This window comes from Bufo gargarizans, chromosome 11 (genome assembly GCF_014858855.1).
Source record: "Bufo gargarizans isolate SCDJY-AF-19 chromosome 11, ASM1485885v1, whole genome shotgun sequence".
NCBI classification, from domain to species: domain Eukaryota; kingdom Metazoa; phylum Chordata; class Amphibia; order Anura; family Bufonidae; genus Bufo; species Bufo gargarizans.
This window is the reverse complement of record NC_058090.1, coordinates 50,965,449-50,978,977: the sequence shown is the minus strand read 5'-3', so window position 1 is coordinate 50,978,977 and position 13,529 is coordinate 50,965,449. Positions and strand designations below refer to the sequence as shown.

Genomic DNA, 13,529 nt, shown 5'->3' with positions numbered 1-13,529 from the left:
ATTTTCAATACCTCTAATACGGCATTTGATTTATATTGAGTTAAAAAAAAAGGAGGTGTAGTAGGGCTTAGAGAAAAGATATATATATATATTCTCTGCACGCTTCCAAAGTGAAAAAAATAATAGTGATTGAATGGAAACGGAAACCATGTTTTCCCACTAGCATTACTTTGGGAAGCCCAAGAAACAGCTTCAGGCCTCATGCACACGGCGCATTCATTTTGCATTCTGCAAAACGGACAAGACTAGGACAAGCTCTATTTTTTGCAGGGTCGTGGAACGGACATACGGATGCGGACAGCACAGTATAATGTTGTTTGAATCCATTGAAATAAATGGGTCCGCAGAAATGCAGACCGAAGATACGGTTGTGCGCCTGAGGCCTTACAAAGCAGCAAAAGTGGATGAAAGTACGGGCCCTTTTAGGGTACCTGCACACCACTGCTGATAACAGTGTTTTTATATTTTTTTTCGGCACGGATTTTCATGCAGAAAAAAACTAAGCGTACAGTACCAGTAAACTGAAGGTTTTGCCAAATCCCATGTACACGTTTTGTATTTTCTTACGTGGAGAAACTGACCTGCTGTGCGGATTTTAACCCCTCCAGAAAACTACCCTTTTTCTTTAGACGGTCTGAAGTAAATCTACACAAGTGCATTTTTTAACCAATTAGTGGCATGACTAATTGTAGCCTTAAATAGTTATCTGAGAAGGTGCTGCCAATCATCCGAAGCTCGTTCATCGGGGGATTGTATCTTTCACGCACATCGCCCTGTGTAAACTGGAGGGGATGATTGCCGCAGGAAAATGCAGCTTTACTGCAGCTGAACGGGTGGTTCCCGACCAGACACCTGCGCATGGGCCTATATGTTCACCTTGGAATAACATTTTACATATCAGGTTGACATTTATTTTGTACTGATCCTGAACTATAGGTCGCATCTCAATCCAAAGCTGCATTCACCATTCTACAGGCTTTAGAGCTGAAATCTCCCTCCTTTTATGTTAGCTCCAAGTCTGGATTTTTTAAAATCTGAAATCTGGATTCGGTGATAGTTATTTTTCACAGTATAAACTTTCTCGTTGCATTATAGGAGCTCAGCTATGCTCTTTAGACCTTTGGCTAGTAAAATGCTTAGCCTCTGCGGAAACGCTGAAGATCTGGATATAAGCTGCATCTCAAGAGCAGTACAATATTAGTAATACAATGTATTTACAATATTACTTAACATGATACGTAGGATATATCTGGATAACATGTGTACACACCCTTTAAGTACTGTATATTGTCTTTTTTGCAATTTATCCCTCTGATACGATCGTATTACCTTTGTGTCTACATAATGCATGCAAATGTAACTTAGAATGCCAAATAGAAGCCCTAAACCACCAAAAGAACTGACATATTGGTTAAACCAGACGCAGGAATTATGCTAACCAACCTGGTACCAGTAGCCATTCTGTGAAATCATGCAAGGCGAGTACAGAAGCATGCAGGTTAGTAGGGCGATTCAGCGCTGAAGGAAGTGACAAGAGAATCAGGGCTTACCTCTCATAAAGAGAACAGAGATTTAATGATCTAAAGAGAAGAAATAATAAAGCAAATATAAAAAAAATACCAATCAAATGTGATTAGACAAATCAATCAAGATGGCAATAATCTCAGATCTGATCGCTGATCCGGCTATACACATGCCCCGCGTCTTAGAGGCGTCCCACGTCAGGACTAATGCAGCCATCATTCACACAGCTACGTAATAAACACATCTTTGATCTGCTTAATGAGGATTCATTAGACTCATTTGGCAAAGGAAAGAAGAAGATGATCCGTTATTTATTGTGGCAATTTACAGCCCTTGTAACAATCTCATCAAATGAGAGTCATTAAAGGAAGCTATAATTACTCTTAGCCTCTCTAATACAGATTTAACTGTTAGCGTCCCAGATGTCAATAAACGTGAACATCGCAATCATTTGTTAGCCAATTCTCCAAATAAGCTGAAGAGAAATGGACGAATAACGGGCTCCTAGTGACAAAGCGGCACAGAAGTCCTGCGCAGCTGGATAAGCGTCTTCCAGAAGAGAAACTTATAGGGGGTTTCCGACCCCTGAAATGCCCGGGTCCCTCCACACAATGTACAGTGCTGCCCATAATTATTCATACCCCTGGCCAATTTTGACTTAAAGTTACTTTTTTTCAACCAGCAAGTAATTTTTTGACGGGAAATGACATAGGTGTCTCCCAAAAGATAATAAGATAATCTACAAGAGGCATTATTGTGGAAAAAGACACATTTCTCAGCTTTTATTTACATTTGAGCAAAAAGTGTCCAGTCTAAAATTATTCATACCCTTCTCAATAATCAATAGAGAAGGCTTTATTGGCTATTACAGCAATCAGACGCTTCCTATAATTGCAGACCAGCTTTTTTGCAGGTCTCCACAGGTGTTTTTGCCCATTCATCTTTAGCAATGAGCTCCAAATCTTTCAGGTTGGAGGGTCTTCTTGCCATCACCCTGATCTTTAGCTCCCTCCACAGATTCTCAAATGGATTCAAGTCTGGAACTTGAAAACAATTAGAAATGGCCTTGTAGCCCTTTCCTGACTTGTGAGCAGCCGCAATGCGCAGCCGCAGGTCCTCACGGAGCTCCTGACTGTCCACAAACCAACTGCAGAGAGCTGCTGTTTTTCACCTGTTGAGTTGATTAAAAACAGCTGTTCCCAATTAATCAGGGTAATTAGGATGTTTTAGAACAGCTCAGACTATTTGGAATGGTATAGAACTTTTGTTTGTGAAGGGTATGAATAATTTTGGACTGGAAACTTTTTGCTCAAATGTAAATAAAGCTGAGAAATGTATTCCACAATAATGCCTCTTGTACATCATCTTATTATCTCTTGGGAGACACCTATGTCCTTTCCCGTCAAAAAATTACTTGCTGGTTGAATAAAAGTAACTAAGTCAAAATTTGCCGGGGGTATGAATAATTATGGGCAGCACTGTACTTGCCTGACTCCCATGTTGCTTCTGAAGCCTGCACGGCCGCCGCTGCATCTTCCTGTCGCGCGGATGAAAACATCTGGCGGTGGTGGGGGTCAGCCAATGGCAGGCGGTGAGAAGCCTCCCTAGCATCAAGGATAAGATTAGGGTGGCTCTCCCCAGTCACCGCCTGCCACCCCCCACCCAACCCTGTATGTCTTCATCCGCACATAGGGAGAAGCAGCGACGGCCGTGCAGGCTTCGGAAGCAACGTGGGTGCCGGGGAGCGAGGCAAGTACAATCTGTGTGAAGGGCCCGGGCATATGGGGGGGAATTTCAGGGATCGGATAACTCCTTTAAGTTCACATAGCCTTTATTCAATCCAGGCATCTGGCTTCGCTTGTTTTCAATGGGAAATTGGCATTCTGGTGTAAACGACGCAAATTCTTCCACGTGCTGTTTGTAAAACCACATTGTTAGGGAAAAGAAAGCAGCACACAAGTTCTTGGCACAGAAACCATGACAGATGTAAGCTAGTGGAATGGACCCATGAAATGGGGCTAAATCCATGGCAAAAATCCAAGTGACAGCCTTGGATTTCTGCTGCAAATTCCACAGCAAATACGTACAATTTTGACGTGTCTTTAACCGTCTGAAAATACCTGAAGAAGTTGTATCCCTGAATTATGTTTTCCAATATGTAAGGTGTTAGACATGAACTAAAAATTGATGAAGCCATTTCAATGATCAGTGTCTGGAGAAGAATTAGTAATGTAGTACACAGCTAAAGCCGGCACGCCATGATGGGCATGTCCATCAGCAAGAGGCAATCCTCACACAATGCCATACATGCACATCATAGCGATCGCGCAGACATACCAGTGCATCCCAATACATAGTATTATCATCTGTCAGTTATTTTATTTCAGTAATTCAATTCAAAAAGTGAAACTTATACAATAGTGTGACACCAGGAGTCTACAATATAGAACATTTTTTTTTTTTTTTTTTTTACAATATTCTAATGTTGTGAGATTTTGGCTTTTGTGTTTTCATTAGCTGTAAGTCAATCATCCAACTTTAAAAGAAGTAAAAGCTTGAAATAGATCCCTCTGTGTGTAATGAAGCTATATAACATGAGTTTCACTGTTTGAATTGAATTACTGAAATAAATTAACTTTTCGATAACATTCTTATTTATTAAGATGCCCTAGTAGCTGATCACCATGTGAAGAATGGCTGCGATGCCCACAAACCTGGACTAATGATCTGAGAACCCCTGTAAGCAGCTGTGATGCCTTTGTCATGTTATGGCAAGCGCTTGCTGTACTCACCACTCCGTGGTCCTTCCGGTCCCAACGGTGTACAGCGCCAGGGTGTAGTGCATGTGCCTATTACCTGGTGCTGTGCAGCATCAGGTAACGGTGCAGTGCTAGGCCTGGAAGAAGACCAGGGAGGGGTGAACGCAGAAAGACTGCGCTGTCCAGAGCAGGAGCGGTAAGTTAATTTATATATTTATGTGCCTGATTTGAGGTCTGATCTGAGATTTGATGAAAACATTTTTTTTCTAGTTTTCCTTCTCTAAAACCTAGGTGCATCTTATAACCAGGTGTGTCTTATAAAGTGAAAAATACTGTGTGTATATTAACCCCTTCCTGTACTGTAACATTAATTTACAGTGCATTAAGCACTGTGTTCTATAGTGCAGTACACAATTATCATATCAGTGAGTCGTTCCACCTGCTATTCCTGAAGAGTTGATTGGTGGGGGGGTGCGGGGTGTTGGACCCCAGCCTATTTGATATTGAAGATGTATCTTAGGGATAAGCCATCAATTGTTAAATCCTGGAGAACACCAGTTAAAGGCTACTGACACATTTGGAGCAATTTTCTATTAATTTTCATGTATTTTTATTTTAAAAAAATAATATTGTCTGGCTTCTAGGTTGCCCTCGCCTGAACGATCTTCTAGGCCGATTTATGCCCACATGAAAGCTCAACTTTGAGAGTCTGACGAACTGGCTTTGTGTGCAGAGAATACAGAGAGAGGAAGGTGGAAAGAGCCTACCTTACGCAACATTCTTTATCGGTTTTCTACTTTTTTGCTTTATAAGTAGTGTGTTTTTTTTTATTGCACACACAGGTGGCACATTGAAGCCATTGTGCCTCCGAGGCTATAGTCTGTGGAATATTTCCTGGGCAGTCAGCCACTGATAAGAACAAATAGGTCTTATAATAGGCCAATAAATGGCGTATGCTGCGGTTATTTAATAAAGTGTTTACAGCAACGTCATGCGGTGCGGAGAACAGCATCCAAAAGAGCTGCTCCAAGACCACCTTTGATGTAATCTTTGTGTATCATCTTTAACCAAAAGGAAGAATGTCAGGCAGCAGCAGTATTGGTCACACATAAAAGAGAAAACATAATTGAACTTTTTTTTCTCCCTGGCAGCCAGATGGCACGACATTTTGTGAACTTTCAGAAAATAGATCAACCTAGCGACTCAATCTGCTGAATAAGATTTACCTGTTCCAAGCTGGCAACGCAAGCAGGTTCCTGCCGGAATCAGACTTATAATTCTGTGAGCGAGGTCTATTGTTTGCATGCCAAATATGTACACTGGTAAAATAGCTGCAAAAATGTACAACTGACCAAGCCAACCAGAGGAATGGCGGCCAGTCCTGAGGCGTAAAACCTGAACATCAAAACAAGCCGATAACATTTTAGTTCAACGGAGGGAAAGGAAGGCTCAGCGATTGGGACAGGGAGCCATCTAAATATGCATCAAATATATACCAAGTCCTGAATTTCACTGAAGGCAATATAAAAAAGGAGGAATAAAAAACAAAGCATCAATCAAACAGGGAAGTATAACCAATTACTACTTACGTGAATTCATTAGATGATGGTGGTTATGGTTTGGAGCTGGGCAGAAGACTTGCGCAGCATAATCTTCAAAGGTGGTTGGCTCCAAATGTTGCTGGATGATTAGATTCAAATACCGCATTCGCTCCTCAAAGCTTCAGTGTTTGGAGTTAAGAGTAATAACGTAAAACGTAGAGGTCACAGCACTTACTTATTAGCACCTAGGCCCAGCATCTCCCCCGCTGTCTGATGCAGAGTGTGATTTATGGAGGAATGCCACACCTAATGATGACCTTACTGATGACAGCACCATACAAAACAGACCTGTGCATCAGGAACAGTCAGTATAAGATTCAATCAGGTTCTTGCTTCACTGTCTAACAATTCTCTTGTGTAGTAAGTGGATCCTTGCCCAAATCGAATCTACACTTCTACTTGAATCTTACCCAGTCATACTATACACTTCTACTTGAATCTTACCCAGTCATACTATACACTTCTACTTGAATCTTACCCAGTCATACTATACACTTCTACTTGAATCTTACCCAGTCATACTATACACTTCTACTTGAATCTTACCCAGTCATACTATACACTTCTACTTGAATCTTACCCAGTCATACTATACACTTCTACTTGAATCTTACCCAGTCATACTATACACTTCTACTTGAATCTTACCCAGTCATACTATACACTTCTACTTGAATCTTACCCAGTCCTACTATACGAGATACCTTGACAGTGGTGCAAAAGGGCTCCAATGTGTTCCTGACAGGAATACATTGGCTAAAGTCTTAGTTCCTAGCATCAGCTTGAGGGATTGGCCAGTGTTGTCAGTTGCATATCATTGTGGTGCACCTTTCGCGGTGATTTACCCCCCTGACATAAAAGCATAAATGTAAACAGGACCTAATGGACAGGACGTAAGTAAACTAACAATCATCCTCTGTATCCTTGGACCTGAGGTCTCCATTTATGTTTGGTGCCATTTTCTTTTAGCTCTTTTTTTTATACAATTGCTGTAACATTTCGGAATCGGTTCTCCCCCTCTAGAGAACTCTTAGCTGTGCTAATCTAAAATGTGATATATTTGGTTATACAGATAGCTGACAATATCTCAGTGCTAATGTGGAGTAGTGGTTATGCAGCTTTCTACGGCCTTCTAGTGTGAACAGGAGTGATCAATTGAAGGCGCCTCTTTCCCAGCACGCCTAGAGAGATAAGTTAACACACCAGTGGGATTTTCTAGGACCCACCTAGACGCCACGTCTGTAATGTGCTAACAAGCTAATTTTTTCCTCCCTCTTGCCTCTTTATTTTATTTTTTTACCTTTCTGCCTCTCAGGAATAGCTTAGAAGTTCAGTGAACTAAACATAATGAAAAGCTCCACAGGAGGCAGAAAAGAACAGTTTTTTTTTTTCTTTTTCAGCCAAATAGAAAATTAGTTTTGGTAATACACAAAGGGCAAGTTTTTTTCATGTGCAAGGGAGACTTGCTGTGAATCTGCCGATTCTATTAACTGCACAGAAATCAGCAGCTGGGAGAGGCTCCCTGCATGGATGCACACCTCGGATCAAGAGATTACAAAGGAGACGGATCCGCAAAGTATCACTTTTTTTTTTATTTTAGATAAAATTCATGATTGTGTCAGTTTGACAAATAGCACTTTACATCTATTCATAACATGCTCCTGGCATATTTTTGGTGTACACACTGAATCTTTTATGACCTAGGCAAATGTATCTGTACTAGAAGTCTGCCATTGAAAATCTATATTATGTGCTGTACATTTTAGGCACTGCGCCTCTACATAACTTTGGCAGATAACCCGCCAGCGCAGGACGGATAAAGACCGGCATCTAAATCACTGGTTTTCATAAAGGTCGCCCATAGTCTAGTAGGGTTGACCATGCCAACAAGAACTATACCCTGGTAATATATTTCTGTTGTCCCATTCCCAAGAAAAGCACATTTGGAGCACCAGTTCGTAACACCCTTAAAGGGAACCTGTCATCAACTTTATGCTGCCCATACTAACGGCAGTATAAAGTAGAGACAGGTGAGTAGATTTCAGCGGTCTGTCATTTATAAGTGAAAAGTAAGTGGTTGCCAAGAACCAGCATCACAATCATTGCAGACTGGGCCTGGAAAAGAGTCATGGCCACCTGAGAAGAGTCCTGGTTATTCATGAAGTCCTGCTCTCCTGCCACCTGCTGATGACTGACCGGCTTCTACCTAGTTTTCTCCCTTTCTCTCTAGGAGAGAACTGCCAACCATCAGCAGATGGGGGGAGAGCAGGAGATTAGGAATAACCAGGACTCTTCTCAGGTAGATCTGACTCTTCTCAAGGCCTGGGCTGCAATGATTATGATGCTGGTTCTCGGCAGCCACTGACTTTTAGCTCATGAGTGACACAGCGCTGACATCAGCATTTCTGTCACTATTTTATGCTGCCCCCAGTGAGGTCAGCATAGAGTTGATGACAGATTCTCTTTATGGCTCATGTATACGGCCGTTTCCGTTTTTGTGGTCCAGGCGCATGTGTTCCGCATTTTGCGGAAGAGAACGTCCTGCCCTCTATAGAACTGTCCTATCCTTGTCCGTAAAACATTTTATTCTTTTGCGGCCCCATTGAAGTGAATAGGTCTGCATCCGACCCGCAAAAAATACATTCATGTGCATGAGCCCTTAGGGTACGGCCAGACTGTCAGGTTTCTGCATTCCAAAACCAGGAGTGAATTCAAAAAATAGAAGTCGTATCTGTCTTTTATACACTAAACAAAAATATAAACGCAGCACTTTCGGTTTTGCTCCCATTTTGAGTTGACACAGTTTCTACAGAAACAAAAGACCCATTACTCTCAAATATTGTTCACAAATCTGTCTAAGGCCTCATGCACACGGCCGTTTTTCGGGTCCGCATCCGAGCCGCAGTTTTTGGGGCTCAGGTGCGGACCCATTCACTTCAATGGGGCCGCAAAAAAAATGCGGACAGCACTCCGTGTGCTGTCTGCATCCGTTGCTCCGTTACGTGGCCCCGCAAAACAAAATATAACGTCCTATTCTTGTCCGCGCTTTGCGGACAAGAATAGGCAGTTATATGTAAAGGCTGTCCGTGCCGTTCCGCAAATTGCCAGTCAGTATCTGGTGTGGCCACCATTTGTCTCACGCAGTGCAACACTTCTCCGTCGCATAGAGTTGATCAGGTTGTTGATTGTGGCCTGTGGAATGTTGGTCCACTCCTCTTCAATAGCTGTGCGAAGTTACCTCCATAGTGAAATCACTTACAGCCTTATCTCTCCCACTACATGAGTGATCCCACTATGGAGGTATGTGGGAGCTTGGCTGTAAGTTGTATCTTAGCCCCTCTCAGACCGTAGTCTAGTGGTAGGAACCCATGCCACACTGAGATACCTTGACGGTGGTGCAAAAGGGCTCCGATGTGTTCCTGACATTAATACATTGGCTAAAGTCTCACTCCTTCTTGATCAGCTTGAGGGATTGGCCAGTGCTGTCAGTTGCATATCATTGTGGTGCACTTTTCACAGTGATTTATGTATTTTAATATTTCCATCCACACATTATCCCATCTTGTGTAGGATGCCATTGTGGTGCATGTGGTCCACTGCCGACATCCTCCATTGTATGCATTTTTGCTGGGAACCTCCGTTAGCAACGGATCACACGCGGAGGAATTGCTCCCCCGGTTATAAACACGCCACAGTGTTTGGGGGTTTTGAGCGTTTCCTCCCTTTTAGGCCACTTTATTTCAGTTATTTTTTATGTCAGGGGGGTCTTTTGATGGCAAGAATAGAGCAAGCAGTCTGCAGCAATATTCTTGCCTAGAAAAGGCAGGAAAAAAAAAAACCTGAAAAACCTTTTGGAACCCATTATAAGTCAAAGGAGACTGTGCTAACCCTATTATGAACTAATTATGATGCTAGTCTGAGTAGAGCCTAAGCCTTTAGAATAAGAACAAAAATATTAGTTAAAGGAGTTCCCCCATGATTAATGTAAAAAATTGAAAATTAGACATCATATAGAGTACATGATAACCTCTTTCTAACAAAGCTAGAACTGGCCCTGATTCCTATTACAGCTCAGGAGGCAGTTGGAGGATGAAACTGAGCATGTGCGGCCATCTCAGTGAGCAGGTCAAAGAAATAAGAAAAAGAACAAACAGCAGGTGGCGCTATACAGATACATTTTATTGGATAACTCCAGGGGCGGACTGGAAACTCAAAGTGGCCCTGATAAAAATTTAAATGTGGCCACCATGCTGTAGGCAGTGGCAAACTGAAGGCAGGGTAACACAAGTAGGCAGTGCCAACACAACTAGACTGGTTCAGCAATACCACAGTGCAGCACAAAGTACGGCCCCTGCAGCACTAGATACTGCCCCAAAAGCTGTCCCTCTGTGGTGGCCATTAATAGCTGCATGTTCCGTCCTCCTCCAGTTGCCTTTAGATAAGATACGGAGCCATGGGCACCCATGCCCGCTGCAGTATTCAAATGTATCACCATCCTGAGGCCATACAATTGAATTAAGGAGGAAATCTGCAGCTGCCGACCCGGTATGCGGGGACCTGGTTCTCTCAGCATTCACTGACGCTGGGTTCAGACCTGAGCGTACTGAAACCATAGCTCTGTATGCGCGATTGTACGGGCGTTTACAATCGCGCATACAGAGACTGGCGTTCACACATTGTCGCGCGTTCCCGAATTTCTATGTGCGGGAACGCGCGACAAACGCCCAAAAAAAAGCTCAAGCACTTGTTTGAGCGTCGGGCGTTTTACAGCGCGATCGTACGCGCTGTAAAACGCCCAGGTGAGAACCATTCCCATAGGGAATCATTGGTTCTTGCCTGTTGTGCGTTTTACAGCGCGTAGGAACGCGCTGTAAAACGCTTAGGTGTGAACCCAGCCTTAGAGCATCAGATCATCATGTACTTGGTCAGCGGCAGTAAGGAGGGGTTGAGTTCCCCTGGACATGGGCCCACCAGGAAGTTTCCTTGTACGGTTTTATGGCCAGTCCAGCCTTGGATAACTCAATGGCTATGTAAAATTTTAAAGGGGTATTTGGGTAACCTGAAGTTATCCCCAATCCACAGGATGGGGGGATAACTATAAGATTGTGGGGGTGCTCAACACTGGGACCCCCACCAATCACGAGAATGGAGATCCTGTACCTAGCACTACAGCCCCTTCAAACAGCTGACTGGTGGGAGTGCCAGGAGTCAGGACCCCTGCTGATCGGATATTGATGACGTATTCTGAGGATAGGTCATCAATATCTAAATCCTGGAAAACCCCTTCAATTAATAAAATTATCATCTACAAGAAAAGCACAGCACAAGTGCAGATGGTCATCTTTATGCATCTTTCATACTCCTATGAAACAAAGTAGAACATGGTACTCCACCATCCAATGAATATGCCCACTTTATTGAAACAGCATAGTGTGGATAAGGATAGGGCGATCATGCTGTTTCTGATACTTCAATGAAGTGGACATGTTTGTCGGACGGCAGGGGTGGACTGGCCATAGACCTTACAGGGAGTTGTCCTGGTGGGTCGATGCTCACAGGGCCACTTGAGTCCTTACTGTCTGGGTACATACTACTGGGGGCACTATAGGGGTCATTATTAGAGGAAGTCTAGGCAACATGCTGAGGGTAGGGCTGGCTTGGGGTTGTGGCCCACATATTACCTCCATATCCATATTTGAGACAACTGGATGAGGAGGACAGAACTTGGCAGTCACTGATGGCCACCACAGAGGGACAGCTTCAGTTGTGCTTCATTATGGTATTTGGTTCTGTGGGATGATAACTTGTATTGGCCCCATCTTCTTGGGTTGCCCTGCCGTCTGTCAATTTGAAACCACTTACAACATTGGGGCCTCTTTTAGTTTTTTGCTTTTTTTTGAAGTTCCAAGTCATCCCCTGTTGGTTGGTCAGTGCCATGTTCTACTTTGTTAGGGCTCATGCACACAAACGTATTTACTTTCCGTGCCTGTTCTGTTTTTTTTGTGGACCGTATGTGGAACCATTTACTACAATGGGTCTGCAAAAAAAAACAGAAGGTACTCCGTGTGCATTTCGTTTCCGTATTTCCTCTCCACAAAAAAATAGAACATGTCCTATTATTGTCCGCATTATGGACAAGGATAGCAAAATACGGAATGCACACGGATATCATCCGTATTTTGTGTGGATCACAAAATACATACGGTTGTGTGCATGAGTCCTTAGGCTACTTTCACATCTGCGCTTTCCTTTTCCGTTATTGACATCCGTCATAGGATCTCAATAGGAGGGAAAAACACTTCAGTTTTATCCCCATTCATTGCCAATGGGGGGACGGGGACAAAACTTAACTGAAGGGAGAGCACCAGAATACATTCCATTTCATTGCGTTCCCATGAAGCACACAAAACCGCTGCCAGCAGCGTTTTTGAGTGCGTCCTGGCATGCGGAGCAAGACGGATCAGTTTTCTCTGACACAAAAGAAAACGTATCGTGCCCCATTGACTTACAATGGTTTTAGAGATGGATCCGTCATTGCTATTTTAGACATAATACAATGCAGCAAAATAAATAAATTAATGTGAAAATATCCAAAATTGGGTCCTAGGACGTTTATAGAAACAAATGACTAATGGTCCCTTTACACTGGGCGAGCATCGGACAGATAATTGCTAACAAGCATTCATATTAACGCTCGTTAGCGATGATCTACTGGTGTAAAGGTGCCGCTGATTAGTACGCTTGTTCATAGGGTAATGTGATTGTGCGGTCACCTAAAAGGCCATCTGCCAGCGGCAGATCTAAACAGCACTTTGCTGCTGGCAAACAATGATTACAAATAGGGATGAGAGATGGCATTCATGATCATTCCTCCCCATACTGTGGAGGAGATCGCTGCATGTAAATGTACCTGCCGGGAAGGAACAAATCCATCACAGACTGAAAAAAAACCATGTTCCTGAGACATAGGATAAAGTATTATCGTAACTGCAGGAAAGCAAACCACTAAGGCTGGGGGCTATACACTGAGCCTGGCCGTGACTACCAATGACTGCAGCTACTGGACGCAGTGTGGGCACTTTCCCTGCACAAGTCTGACATTATCCAATCAGTGCTGCCAGTATCAGACTGTGCAGGGACACCCCCCAACTGGTAACGCCCGCCTGGACCTATATTGCAGACTGCTAGCAATTCATTTATAAACTTCTATTAGGAATAATAGAGGCACAGCAGAGTCATAAGACTAAATGTTCAAGAATTGTTATTACATGGGGAATGCCAGGAGAGGTGACAGGTCCTCTTTAAATGCCACATGTAACCAGATGCCTCTCAGATAGGTATCACAGGCTAAAAGGACACATCCTCCATTACAACAGGCGCCATCGCACAGACTGACTAAACCGAAAAATAAAAGCATCTTTACGAAGTTATGACTTATCCAATCTGGCGACCTCCTTATGAGCCACAAATTGGATGTGAAATAGGTGTGCAAAAAGTAAAATGTAATCGACAAAGCTCTTATTTTGTTGGAATGCTTCAATTTCCCATTACTATGCGGAATTTCCCATCTCCTGTTCTCAGTACACAGAAAAACACATCACAGTGGCGGGAACGAGACGCTGCTGGTGTGTATGTGACTGTCTGA

The 13,529-nt window shown here is 43.1% G+C and overlaps 1 protein-coding gene across 4 annotated transcripts in view; it reads right to left on the bottom strand.

The window, feature by feature from the left end:
• Positions 1-1,335: 1,335 nt before the first annotated feature.
• Positions 1,336-13,529, bottom strand: part of RALGAPA1 (Ral GTPase activating protein catalytic subunit alpha 1) — a 174,168-nt gene continuing 161,974 nt past the window's right edge. For 2 of the 4 annotated variants that reach the window (XM_044271453.1, XM_044271451.1), the window contains 2 exons: positions 5,873-6,003; positions 1,338-1,580 (listed from right to left, as the gene is read on the bottom strand). In XM_044271453.1, the coding sequence (XP_044127388.1) occupies positions 1,573-1,580; positions 5,873-6,003 (139 nt within the window). In that variant the 3' untranslated portion in view covers positions 1,338-1,572. Of the gene's footprint in view, positions 1,581-5,872; positions 6,004-13,529 lie in introns of all 4 variants that reach the window. The other 2 variants (XM_044271450.1, XM_044271454.1) reach the window with 2 other exon arrangements.